At 38.7% G+C, this 14026-nt stretch overlaps 1 protein-coding gene and 1 long non-coding RNA gene across 2 annotated transcripts; one reads left to right on the top strand and one right to left on the bottom strand.

Moving 5' to 3' along the window:
• The first annotated feature begins 10 nt into the window (after positions 1-10).
• Positions 11-3711, top strand: LOC103507600 (probable 39S ribosomal protein L53, mitochondrial). The gene is made up of 4 exons (XM_008472092.2): positions 11-173; positions 1735-1964; positions 2784-2896; positions 3286-3711. The coding sequence occupies exons 2-4, from the start codon at positions 1819-1821 to the stop codon at positions 3447-3449; spliced, it is 423 nt and encodes a 140-aa protein (XP_008470314.1). The 5' UTR covers positions 11-173; positions 1735-1818; the 3' UTR covers positions 3450-3711.
• A 5785-nt stretch (positions 3712-9496) lies between these two features.
• LOC113466763 lies at positions 9497-10223 on the bottom strand. The gene is made up of 2 exons (XR_003391064.1): positions 9814-10223; positions 9497-9731 (listed from the first exon to the last, which is right to left on the bottom strand). It is a non-coding gene; the product is annotated as an uncharacterized LOC113466763 (long non-coding RNA).
• Positions 10224-14026: the final 3803 nt, after the last annotated feature.

The following is a 14026-nucleotide window of genomic DNA, read 5'->3' as shown; positions in this document are numbered from 1 at the left end:
AAATGAAAAAGAAATGAAGTTCAGAAGTTGAAAAGTCAATGAAAAAAAAAAAAAAATAATAATAATAATAATTAAATAGTAAATTGTTAAATTTAGAACTATAGGGAGTAGTCTAAACTCCTGTGGGAGACGGATAGTGAAGCTGCAAGTATAGAGAAATCTGTTCATCATCAGTAAGTACTTCCGTTGAATGCACCTTTAGCAATAAGCAAATGTTGTGTGTGATTGATATCCAGATGGATGACCATCACCACCTGGGCAATCAATGCTCATAATCATACCCTGCTGGAGTTTCCCAGCCCTAAATGTGACGAGGAGGTGGGTATTGTGTAGTGTGTTGCTGAATGAAGACCAGGTAAAAACCCCATTGTGTGGAGACATGGGTTTGTAATAGTCATGAAGTGCTCAATAAAATTGTGTTGCTGAATGAAGACCAGGTAAAAACCCCATTGTGTGGAGACATGGGTTTGTAATAGTCATGAAGTGCTCAATAAAATCCTTAATAAAACCAAGAAAATCATGGAAAAGGTTAACCGTCGTATGTATGAAATCTAAAGATAAACTTAAGTTTAACTTAAGACGAACAATGTTGCCAATTTCATGTCATTTCTTGAGATAACTGGCTAGATTTCATGAAATTTGGCAAGATTTTCATTTCAAGTTAAACTTAAGTTTATGTGCGACGATGCACTTTTTTTAAAATCGGTACTAATTTTAGACTGATTCCCTATTTTTATTGCATGTCGCACACATGGTGTGTGCACAAATGGTGTGCGACATTTTTAACATCAACTTTTTCTATAACTCTGATATTCAAAATTCTCAGATAACCCGTCAGACATTCAAAAGTCTTGGATTTTTTCATTTTTTATTTCATTTTTTTATTATAGGTAATTTTTCATGGTAAAGAGATTTTTTTTTCTCCCAACTCCCAAAACATGTAAAATTTGAAGTTATTTTTAGTTATTTCCCCCTATTATCATTTTTCAACACATATTTTGTCAGTTTTTTCAATAAAATATCATGTCCATCAGTCCATCTTTGCTTATTTTCAACAAAAAATCGACATTTTTCTTCTTTTCCTCATTAAAAATCCATTTTTCAAGATATTTTAGACTTCTTTTTTGCAAAATGATCCTCAGGGGCCACGCTTTCAGATGGGCATTTAAAATACACAGTAAAGAGGCACGTATGAGTGGTACAGTGATTTAAAGTAGGCTCCAAGGGTGTCTCACTTATAAGTGCGGCATGTAAAAAAAAATTAGGATCACTGTCGCACTCATACGTGCGACGTGGCACTCAAAGTGTTAATAAAACCAAGAAAATCATGAAAAAGGTTAAGTCTAGTTGTTGAAAACTTCAAGTTAATCCATGAACTTGCTGAAATGATAAAAAAATAAAAAAAATAAAAAAAATGTATACTCAAATATAATCTACCTAACCTCTTGGCATCAAGCTTTTTGTGCACAGCTGCCCAGAGTCCTTTTCCACGAAAAGGTAGATGATCTATTTTCTCTAAAGTAATAAAGTGTGACATGATTCCAATTGTTTTTTCTTTTCAGATTCTACAGGTCATACTTGATTTCAAGGGAGAAAATCAAAAATAGTCCAACCTCTTGGCATCAAGCTTTTTGTGCACAGCTGCCCAGAGTCCTTTTCCACGAAAAGGTAGATGATCTATTTTCTCTAAAGTAATAAATTGTGACATGATTCCAATTGTTTTTTTCTTTTCAGATTCTACAGGTCATACTTGATTTCAAGGGAGAAAATCAAAAATAGTCCCAAAAGTTTTAGTTCTACATAAAAAAAACTACCACAATGGCCCTTTTATTCAATGGTGGTTTAAAAAAGGGATCTGGTATTATCAGTTCAATTGTGAAGGAAAGAAAAATGTTGAACTTGAAACCTGTGAAAAAGATTGTGTTCAAGTTTGATCCCTTTGATGATGGTTGTCTAACTGTCAGGTAAGCATCTACCTATGTTAAATTAGTAGTCCAGACCAGGTGATGATTTACAATTATTATGTATTTGTATCTAGCCTCATCAAACAGTAGCAGTAATTCCATGTACTTACCATGTAGTTCAGGACCTTTGGTCCTCGTAGTGTAATCAAAGTATTATTAGTGGTTGGGTGAAAGAGCTCCTCTAGGAGAACCCTGCCACTTAAAAGAAAGTTGTAAAAAAAAAATAATAATAATAATCAAGGTATATTAATAATCAGGATTGTATAACTGTTTTTGTATCTAGCCTCATCAAACAGTAGCAGTAATTCCATGTACTTACCATGTAGTTCAGGACCTTTGGTCCTCGTAGTGTAATCAAAGAATTATTAGTGGTTGGGTGAAAGAGCTCCTCTAGGAGAACCCTGCCACTTAAAAGAAAGCCGTAAAAAAAAAAATAATAATAATAACAATAATAATTAAGGTATATTAATAATCAGGATTGTATAACTATAGATGCCCAAAATTAAGTAAGGGAAAAAATTACCTCCTGCACATTTTGTTTGGCCTCCACAAGTGAATATAGAGTTGCCAAAGTTGAGATCATTACTAATATCTGGAGTGGTTGGAAATGGAATGGCCATGGTATCTGAAACAAACTTACAACTTGAAAGTCTTGAAACTTGCAACTTAAACTATGTATACTGTTTAAGTTTTTTCTCATAAAATTACCTCTGAAATACATAGTTCAGGTTTGTAGAAGGGGGGGGGTATAGAAATCTAATCTCATTTAGTTAAAACATTTGTAAATTTCAATTTTTGATTGTTGTTTTTTCAATCCAGGAAATTCATGTGGCATTTCAACATAAGAACAGTTTTGAAAACCAACCCCCTTTGCAGTGTTAAAACTGAAATTGTTTGTGATAGGAGTGAGCCTGTAGTAGATGTATCTCTAGGTAAGTAGGTACTGATATTGAACCCAAAAAAGGCACACAAAGTACAAAGTTGATATCCACAAACACTTCAAGATAAATAAAGACAGTCAATGCTAAGTTTATTAAAACCTAAATGGAACATTAAATAGAATATTAGAGACGAGGAAGAAGAGGAGAAGATGCAGATTTTTTCCTTTCTCTTAAAAAAGAAGAATTTCTATAGATAAATAAAGACAGTCAATGCTAAGTTTATTAAAACCTAAATGGAACATTAAATAGAATATTAGAGACGAGGAAGAAGAGGAGAAGAAGCAGATTTTTTTCCTTTCTCTTAAAAAAGAAGAATTTCTATATTAATTTTATGTACATAAGAAAGTTTATAACTCACCAGTGTGTTGTTTTGTTTTCAGCCAATGGTGAGTCGGTATTGTTTAAAACGCGTAACCTTAATGAATTGGAGTTGTTTCAACTGTTTAACAAACATATCACCACGTTGGCACCCAAAGAAGAAGCAAACGCAACCGAGGTGAAGACCAAAACTGCAACAGCAGGCAAGAAGGGAAAGAAGAAATAAATGAGAGGAAAACTTGAACTAAGAGACTCAATGGGTAGTTTTTGTGTACAGTGTTAGTTTCAAGTGTGGAACCCCTTGAATAAAGTTAACTCATGAACAGCTAAGGAGAGAGGATGATGGTCTTTCAGAGTATGTGATTAAAATAGCGGTTCTCATTTTAGCTTCCAGAAGTGCAATCGTGTTCTAAGCTGACAGTTGAAATTTTTAAGCATAACTTGTCTACTTACCCCGTATAGTCGGTATTCTTTTATTTACTAGTAAGGATGGTCTTTCAGAGTATGTGATTAAAATAGCGGTTCTCATTTTAGCTTCCAGAAGTGCAATCGTGTTCTAAGCTGACAGTTGAAATTAAGCATAACTTGTCTACTTACCCCGTATAGTCGGCATTCTTTTATTTACTAATAAGAAATAAAAGTAAAAAGGCCTGATCTTTAAGTAATTACGTATTTTTTGCCTGCCCCGAAGTATTCTGAAGGTGGGTAAATTATTATAACTACTTATAACGGTTCAGGAATCCTTGATAAAAAATTGAATGTTCCAGTATACATTAAAGACGGGGCCCCTCGGGATAATCGTGTAAGGCATATACGCCTGACGGGGCCCTTCGGGATAATTGTGTAAGGCTTATATGCCTGACAGGTGACAGGGGCCCTTCGGGATAATTGTGTAAGGCTTATACGCCTGACAGGAGAAGGAAAAAGTAAGTTTTAATTAAATACCTACTTAATTATGTATTTATATGTAATTATACAAAATCATAAATTTTAATGCTATAATATTCTAGTCTAGCTTTATAGCTGGTGTGTGTTTATTATTACTATTTTTATATTTTATTGAACAAGAGATTATCTATTTGTTTCGAATTGAATTTAATTATTCCGCGTCCGATATTTTCGTACGATAAATAAAGGTAGAAACACACTACTATCACTTCACGTGAGCTCAAGGGAAGTCAGAAAGATGTGGTTCAAAGTTGTCCCATCATATAGTAGTGATTTATTGTCAGCTCCCATGACGTAGTGGTCACTGCGCTCGCCTTGCACGCGGGAGACCGGGAGAAAATTAAATACATAAAGTATTATGTTGATATGTGTGCATACAATCTACAGACATAAAAATTTTCCAAGGCATGTACTGTACGAATTAAATACCTCTCAGGACTGCGATTTATTTATAAGTTACTTTTATTTTTGATGCATAGGCAAAGCTTATTATTTGATCCATTTAGACATTTCCAGCTAAGAGCAATTTTTATTTAATGCGATTTATTTATAAGTTACTTTTATTTTTGATGCATAGGCAAAGCTTATTATTTGATCCATTTAGACATTTCCAGCTAAGAGCAATATTTATTTACCTACAGTTGATAGATTTTATGATAAGAAGATTCAGAAGTGATCTATAAATACTTATTATTTTATATTTCCGTGTATTTCTTTCCAAAAAGATACCTACCTATGGCCTCCTTTATTTATTTACATACTAGCAGGTTACCCGTGCTTCGCCACGGTTCAGAATATTTTAGTAAAAGAAAAATTCTCCGTCAGTAGGAATCCTCACCAGAAAGAATGCTTCCGTTGCACTACGCGCTCCCTATTGGCTTTACACCTTTTAGAAAAAACGGTCGCGCTACGCGCTCCCTATTGACTTCGCACTTCTACAGAATATGGTCGCGCTACGCGCTCCCCATCGGCTTCTCACTTTGAGAGAATACGGTCGTGCTACGCGCTCCCCATTAGCTTCACACTTTGAAACAATACGGTCGCGCTACGCGCTCCCTATTGGCCTCGCACTTTGATAGAATATGGTAGCGATGTGCGCTCCCTGTTGGCTTCGCACTTCGAGAGAATAAGGTCGCGCTCCCTATTGGCTTTACACCTTTTAGAAAAAATGGTCGCGCTACGCGTTCCCCATTAGCTTCTCACTTTGAAATAATACGGTCGCGCTACGCGCTCCCTGTTGGCTTTACACCTTTGAAAAAAACGGTCGCGCTACGCACTCCCTATTGACTTTGCACTTCTATAGAAATATGGTCGCGCTACGCGCTCCTCATTGGCTTCTCACTTTTAAAGAATACGGTCGCGCTACGCGCTCCCCATTGGCCTCGCACTTTGATAGAATGTGGTCGCGCTACGCGCTCCCTATTGACTTCGCACTTCTATGGAATATGGTCGCGCTCCCTATTGGCTTCTCACTTTGAGAGAATCCTCACCAGAAAGAATGCTTCCGTTGCACTACGCGCTCCCTATTGACTTCGCACTTCTATAGAATATGGTCGCGCTACGCGCTCCCCATCGGGTTCTCACTTTGAGAAAATACGGTCGTGCTACGCGCTCCCCATTAGCTTCACACTTTGAAACAATACGGTCGCGCTACGCGCTCATCATTGGCTTCTCACTTTGAAAGAATACGGTCGCGCTACGCGCTCCCTATTGGCTACGCACTTTGATAGAATATGGTCGCGCTGCGCGCTCCCTTTTGGCTTCGCACTTCGAGAGAATAAGGTCGCGCTCCGTGTTCCCTATTGGCTTTACACCTTTTAGAAAAAACGGTCGCGCTACGCACTCCCTATTGACTTTACACTTCTATAGAAATATGGTCGCGCTACGCGTTACCAACGGCTTCTCACTTTGAGAGAATACGGTCCCGCTACGCGCTCCCCATTAGCTTCACACTTTGAAACAATACGGTCGCTCTACGTGCTCATCGTTGGCTTCTCACTTTGAAACAATACGGTCGCGCTACGCGCTCCCTATTGACTTTGCACTTCTATAGAAATATGGTCGCACTACGCGCTCCTCATTGACTTCTCACTTTTAAAGAATACGGTCGCGCTACGCGCTCCCCATTGGCCTCGCACTTTGATAGAATGTGGTCGCGCTATGCGCTCCCTATTGACTTCGCACTTCTATGGAATATGGTCGCGCTCCGCGCTCCCTATTGGCTTCTCACTTTGAGAGGATACGGTCGCGCTACGCGCTCCCCTTTAGCTTCACACTTTGAAACAATACGGTCGCGCTACGCGCTCATCGTTGGCTTCTCACTTTGAAAGAATACGGTCGCGCTACGCGCTCCCTATTGGCTTCGCACTTTGATAGAATATTTCTATGGAAGTGCAAAGTCAATAGGGAGTGCGTAGCGCAACCGTTTTATCATCTGGTAACCCTAGCCAGGCTGCCACTTAACCTAAGTAGGTAGCTAATATCTATGTTACCTAATTCTTAAAAATGAGAGGCCAGTATTAAGGCAACCGTTTTATCATCTGGTAACCCTAGCCAGGCTGCCACTTAACCTAAGTAGGTAGCTAATATCTATGTTACCTAATTCTTAAAAAAGGCACTGTCAGTAACTATACTAGGGTAACTAGAGTCTCATCATCCCGAAATCGAGATAGGATAGGAGAAAACCAGCCGTTCCGAGAACGAACATTATCCGTTCAGGATAAAATCCGGGTGGAAATCGAACCCGCAGCCTTTACAAGGCAGACGCGCTACCAATCAAGCTAACTAGGCTGGCGAAGAAGGACTTTTTTTTCCAGAGGTTTGACAGAGGGAACTGTAACTGCTATGGTCTTATCGTCCCGAAATCGAAGAGAGAAGGAAGACAGGATAGCCGATAGGAGGAAAGCCAGCAGTTTTCAGGCGTTAATGCCTGACACGATTATCTCGAGGGGCCCCGTCAGGCTTATATGCCTGACACGATTATCCCGAGGGGCCCCGTCAGGCGTATATTCCTGACATCGATAGGATCACATGGGCCTGTGGATAAATTTCATAATTATTGCTTGGGCGACCAAAGTAAATCCGCTCCGGGCGGGAATCGAACCCGCGGCCTAGCGCTTACGAGGCAGACGCACTACCAACTAAGCTAACTAGGCTGGCTAGGATAAAGCTTGCCCCGTGCGAGAAACGAACCAGCGACTTTTAAATTTTTAATCGATTCGGTGCAATAAAATTTCTTACAGGTGGTATAATTCGTTTAAACTTTCAAAAGCTAATCGACTTTCTCGAATGGAATACTTTTGGCCTATAGTAGATAGCAGAATTCATAGAGATTGAAAATACAACAATTCAATCGATTTCCGACCCTCAATTTCCTCTGAAGATCAAAACGCGTCACCCTTCACAAAAATACCCCTCAGTGAAAGTATTGTTAGGCAGGGATGTGTTCAGGGTGGGTCCTTTCCTTACATTATTAAATAAAGATCATCCCATCAGGATAAAATCCGCCCCGGGCGGGAATCGAACCCGCGGCCTAGCGCTTACAAGGCAGACGCGCCAGAAGAAGGAATTAATCTCTCTACTAAGTTTGATTCAGTGTAATATTGTACATAACTACATATATGTACATTCTGTACATTGTATAATGTACACGTAATGTACCTAAATACATCACATTAAGCAACATTACAATCTTTTTCGAAAATCTGGGTGTAAGTAACCATTGAATAATAAACCTGTTGTTCCAGTTTTAATCTATGTAGGTAGGTATAGTTAATTTAGGTAGGTTACCTATAGGTACACGATTATGTACCTATTGGATACTTACGGATCTACCTACAAAGTAGCTATATAGATAGATATTTACGTATAGGTTTGGAGGAATCGTATTGTGTAGCTACCTACTACTAGGAACTACCTATGTAGTATGTAGTATTAATTTTGATGCGTAATTTATATAGATTTCTACATGAGCATAGTCTCAATGATATATAATGTGAACATATCAAATTTAATCGCTAAACACAGGGAGGTTTAGATAGGTTTTTGCCTTTGATTTTTTACTTTCTATTATTTTTCATTATCAAAGAGGCGTAGGTACCTACATACAAGAAGATATTGAGGACAAAATGCCTCGGCTGGTATTGAACCTTCGCCCTCCTGTTTACCAGGCAAGCGTACACCACCGCTGCACCGGGGGATCCAATTTGGCCTCGAATTAATTCGACAGCCAGTTTTTGTCGCTGGGAAATTTATGACTCTTGAATATAATAGTTAATGATAATGTCGAGCCTAGTTAGCTTGGAGGTTAGGGCGCCTGCTTTGTAAGCCCTCGATCGCGGGTTCGATTCCTGCCTTTTATCTTAATATATATGGGGTTCGTTCTCGGAACGGCCGGCTTTCTCTTACCCTGTCTCCCTTCTCTCTTCGCTTTCGAGTCGATAAGACTTCACCAGTTACAGTTCCCTCTATCTGTATTTTCTACCTTCGAAATTTTTCCGGGACAAGTTCAGATACATATACATCCCATTTCCCTCATTCTCTTCCCCTGATCTCCTTCCCCTTTCTGTGACCTATATCTCCTCCCCGTTTTTTCCACCTTCCTTCCCATCTTTTGCCTCCCACACAAAGTCTATCCCTCCCTGTAGTGGGGGAAAAGAAAAAAAAAAAAAAAAATCAGCTGATGAAATTTTAAATTTTACTGCCAAAAAGGGGAAGTTAATGTACCTACCTACATTATTAACATTTGAGAAAGAAAAATTCGAATTAAGCTAATGTGCAATGCATTAATGAAAGGAAAATACGCTATTAGTCTGGACACCCGAGTCCCTAGGTTTTGTACCTTTGCAACTTATTTGATTTGCTAACTGAAGCTTTGCATGGCCAACTTCTGAACTCAGGATTGGCGTTGTTGCCAAACGTTAGATAGAGGACTATGTGTGGACACACCTTAAGACCTTAGTAGTTACAGTTCCCTTTATCAAACCTCTTGGAAAAAGAATCGTAGTAAGTGTATCTACTAGACCCTAAATTTCAGCTTCCCATCTTTAGCCGTTCAAAAAATATTCAGGGGTCCCCGGACTTTTGAAACACTCTGTAATTAATATTAATACAATGTTAAATAAAGCTGTATAAAGTGTTTAATAAGTACCTAACTAAGTATTACAAGAGTTCTTTATTTACAAAATCTATTACTTCAATATCTTCCATTTTATTATCCCCACCCCTGGAAAATCCTAATGTCAATGCGCATTAACATTACGAAAGGAAAATAGGCTTTAAATATTATAATTAATAGGTATTAATACAATGTTAAATAAAGCTGTATAAAGTGTTTGATAAGTAACTAAGTATTATAAGAGTTCTTTATTTACAAAATCTATTACTTCAATTAGTAAAATAGAACAAAGTCCGCCCCGGGCGGGAATCGAATCCGCGACCGAGCGCTTACAAGGCACACGTGCTACCCTCCAATCTAATTAGGCTGGTATAACTTGCGCGGTCAATTTTTGACTTGGCGTGGCGGAGCGCTACCTCCCCCGGTGGGAATCGAACCCACGACCTAACGCTTATAACTTGCGCGGTCAATTTTTGACTTGGCGTGGCGGAGCGCTACCTCCCCCGGTGGGAATCGAACCCACGACCTAACGCTTACACAAATACACAGACATTTTAAAATTAAGTAAAATAAATTTTGAATTTATGCACATGGATACCTGTCAAAGATGTATCAGTAAATTCGTACCATTTAATCATGTAAGGAAAGGACCCACCCTAAACACATCCCTGCCTAACAATACTTTCACTGAGGGGTATTTTTGTGAAGGGTGACGCGTTTTGATCTTCAGAGGAAATTGAGGGTCGGAAATCGATTGAATTGTTGTATTTTCAATCTCTATGAATTCTGCTATCTATAGGCCAAAAGTATTCCATTCGAGAAAGTCGATTAGCTTTTGAAAGTTTAAACGAATTATACCTGTAAGAAATTTTATTGCACTGAATCGATTAAAAATTTAAAAGTCACTGGTTCGTTTCTCGCACGGGGCAAACTTTATCCTCAGAACCCTTGTGCCAGTCAAAATTAGTGGTTAATGCACTTCAAGCCTTGAAAGTTCCAAGGCCAGATGTTTAAATACCCACCGGTTAATAAGGATTTGGGTGTATGTATTTTGTACAAATGCTTGTCCCATTGTTTATGAACAACGCAATATAATGATAAAGTTATGGTCAGTCTTCAAAGAGCTATGCCAGTGGAACTCAGCAAAGAGTACCCTACTCGTAAAACCCTGAAATCCGATTTCAGTAACTTTGAGCTTTGAGTTAGTAAAAAAAAAAGAAAAAAAAAGAAGTTAGACCTTTCTGATAGCAGTCGAGTGCCGAAAATATGCGGTATGTAACCTAATCGATCAGTTTGAGATACGTAGGTACCTACATGTCTAATATTATTAATTTACGTTATTTTTTCTGAACAAAATAATTACAACCTAAGAGGTGAAAATTTTCTGTTCAGATCAATGTTGAACCAATGAACCCACATATTCTTTAGTCAAAAACTCAAAACTATCAGGAAATTGCTTCAGAAACTCAAGGACCGAAGGTAGACTTTTTGAAATTCTAACTAGGTATGACCCTACCAAACACCCTAATATGAACAAAAGGCATACAATTAGAGTAGGCATATACAATCAGGTTTTACCCTTTTGACCTACCTACCTGCAACCTTTTGTTCCAAATACCTATCAAATGAACATTTTCCTAGAGAAAGCTTTGTGGCTCTCTTTCCCAATTGGGGTCACTTTCTCTGTCTATTATACAGTCTTTGGTAGGTAGCTCGCTCTCTGTCTCTCTCATCATTCTAAGCTTTGTGGCTCTCTTTCCCAATTGGGGTCACTTTCTCTGTCTATTATACAGTCTTTGGTAGGTAGCTCGCTCTCTGTCTCTCTCATTCTACCCATAAGAGAAGTTCAATGCCAACAGGGTACCCACCCAGTTTCAATATGGAGTCTAAAAATAGCCCATGAACGGACCAAACCAAACCATGATGATGGTGCCGTGGTTCTGGGTATTTCATGTCGAGACCTTCGTAGGCCCATGAACGGACCAAACCAAACCATGATGATGGTGCCGTGGTTCTGGGTATTTCATGTCGAGACCTTCGTAGTCTTCATATACAGTGGACGTAAATACCACGACACAACAGTATAATATAAATTGTGCCAATTATCAAACATGAAACATGTCCGTCCTATTCCTATTTTAGTCCTGGTTAAGATGATTTGATGATAGGTAAATAAATACACAAATACATAAAAACTCCCTTTTTACAAGATTGACCGCCTTTAAGGTCTCCAATTCCAAACTGCAAAAAAAATAAAAATAATAATAATAATAATAATAATAATAATAATAATAATAGGTAATAATAATAAATATCATCAATTCATCACTATATAATGAAAACACGAGTACAATATTGTAGCTCTTTGGAGAAAGGATTAATTCATATAAAAATGCTCTCAAATCCCTCTGTATTGACCTTCCAAAAAGTTCCGAGTGAAGTTAAGATCACAAACGAATGCTAATCCCACCAAGGGTTAACAGCGGGGGAATCCAATACGAGGAAATTCAACACAAATTAACCTTAACCTAGGACAACAACTTACAACAGAGTGAGGGTTAAAAAACCCTACACGAAACTGGAAATCATTTTAGCATCGCGCTGGTTGTTTCTATTTAGTTCTTTTTGTCCATGGTCGCGAGACTTCTCAAGTCGTTTAGGTATTCTCCGAATACTTCGTAAAGAAATGCACCTGTAATCCTGTTTGTTCTACACCCAGCAATTGCATTACTCTACCTCGGTCTCCATAATATTCTTTCGTTCTATTCGTGAACGTAACACTCGGTCAAGTTCGTATTTGCAAGACCGGCGTACTTCATACATTCAAATAAAATTTGAACGTAGTTCTCTTGGAAAAAGTGCTTCAAATAATTCCAAGTTTTATCGAACAATAATTTGTTTTTCCTCGGATTGTTGAAGACTTTTTTGCCTAAATTTTTGCGGACTTTCGCAAGTGGTGATTCCAGACAAATCACGTAAGTTTCTTTAATTCATCCTCTTTTGCGTCGATGTTTTCGCCGTAGGTACCTACTTCCAAGTTATCTGCTTTGTTTTTTATTTACTTTTTTTCTGAATAAAAACATTGCTGACCTTGAATATAACTATATGTGTAGAGGTAGATATAGGTACGTAAGTACTGTTTTTGTTATGACGTAGTATCATGGTGTGACAGAGACGAGAGGGGGGTAAATACATACCGAGGTATCTTCTTTAAATTATTATTATTTATTTATTTTTCGAGATTTAATTACGAGTGAGGCATCAAGAGAAGTCGAAATGAAATCAGATGGATCGTAAAAAATAATAAAAGTCTACTCGACTAAGATCTGACCGATACAACGCCCCACCGGCGCGCAGCCCGGCTGAGTAAATGCACTCAGAACCCTTGTGCCAGTCAAAATTAGTGGTTAATGCACTTCAAGCCTTGAAAGTTCCAAGGCCAGATGTTTAAATACCTACCGGTTAATAAGGATTTGGGTGTATGTATTTTGTACAAATGCTTGTCCTATTGTTTATGAACAACGCAATATAATGATAAAGTTATGGTCAGTGTTCAAAGAGCTATGCCAGTGGATGTACCCTACTCGTAAAACCCTGAAATCCGATTTCAGTAACCGAAGGTAGACTTCTTGAAATTCTAACTATGACCCTACAAAACACCCTATGAACAAGGCATACAATTAGGTTTTCGACCCTTGGAGTATGCATACAGTCAGGTCTTACCCTTTTGACCTATACCTACCTGCAACCTTTTGTTCCAAATATCAAATGAACATTTTCCTAGAGAAAGCTTTGTGGCTCTCTTTCTCAATTGGGGTCACTTTCTCTGTCTATTATACAGTCTTTGGTAGGTAGCTCGCTCTCTGTCTCTCTCATCATTCTACCCATGAGAAGTTCAATCAATTATGAAGTGAATAAAAGGCGGGGTACAAAATTGATTTCTAATCTTTTTTGGGGTGGGATGGATTTTTGTTTATTTTTTGTGGGCATCAAACTTAGTAGAGAGATTGAACTCCTTCTTCTGGCGCGTCTGCCTTGTAAGCGCTAGGCCGCGGGTTCGATTCCCGCCCGGGGCGGATTTTATCCTGATGGGATGATCTTCGATTCTCGGAACAGGCTGGCTTTCTCCTATCCTGTCTTCCTTCTCTCTTCGATTTCGGGACGATAAGACCCTAGCAGTTACAGTTCCCTCTGTCAAACCTCTGGAAAAAAAGTCCTTCTTCGCCAGCCTAGTTAGCTTGATTGGTAGCGCGTCTGCCTTGTAAAGGCTGCGGGTTCGATTTCCACCCGGATTTTATCCTGAACGGATAATGTTCGTTCTCGGAACGGCTGGTTTTCTCCTATCCTGTCTCAATTTCGGGATGATGAGACTCTAGTTACTCTAGTATAGTTACTGACAGTGCCTTCTATTAGGTTTTATGACTTGAAAGTTTTACGATAACTTCTCCATGCATGTTAAGGTAGAAACACACTACTTGAGCTCACGTGACGTAAGGGTAGTGTGGCTATCGTGAACTAAATCGCTACTATCTATATGTAAATAATGTAAATGCAGTTTCTTTGTGTTATTATGTTACAACTTTGGTGCTCACTGCAGCGTTGTAGGATTTTCCCAATATCTCAATAATCCTAAAATCCAATGTTTACCTACCATGCTGGCACCGGTCGCTATGCGCATTTATGTCATAGCTACTCATTTTCCTCACGAGGCTGAGTGGGCCCCGCAACAGCCAGTCACG

This window comes from Diaphorina citri, unplaced genomic scaffold, assembly GCF_000475195.1.
Source record: "Diaphorina citri unplaced genomic scaffold, Diaci psyllid genome assembly version 1.1 scaffold329, whole genome shotgun sequence".
NCBI lineage: Eukaryota > Metazoa > Arthropoda > Insecta > Hemiptera > Psyllidae > Diaphorina > Diaphorina citri.
The sequence above is the reverse complement of the archived record's forward strand: the minus strand, read 5'-3'. Positions and strand labels throughout refer to the sequence as shown.

Bases quoted from the DNA above. Each gene is read 5' to 3' on its own strand.
- LOC103507600 (XM_008472092.2), top strand. From the start codon at position 1,819: ATGGCCCTTTTATTCAATGGTGGTTTAAAAAAGGGATCTGGTATTATC. The intron at 1,965-2,783 runs GTAAGCATCTAC...TTTTCAATCCAG, and splicing joins GATGGTTGTCTAACTGTCAG to GAAATTCATGTGGCATTTCA. The intron at 2,897-3,285 runs GTAAGTAGGTAC...TTTTGTTTTCAG, and splicing joins TGTAGTAGATGTATCTCTAG to CCAATGGTGAGTCGGTATTG.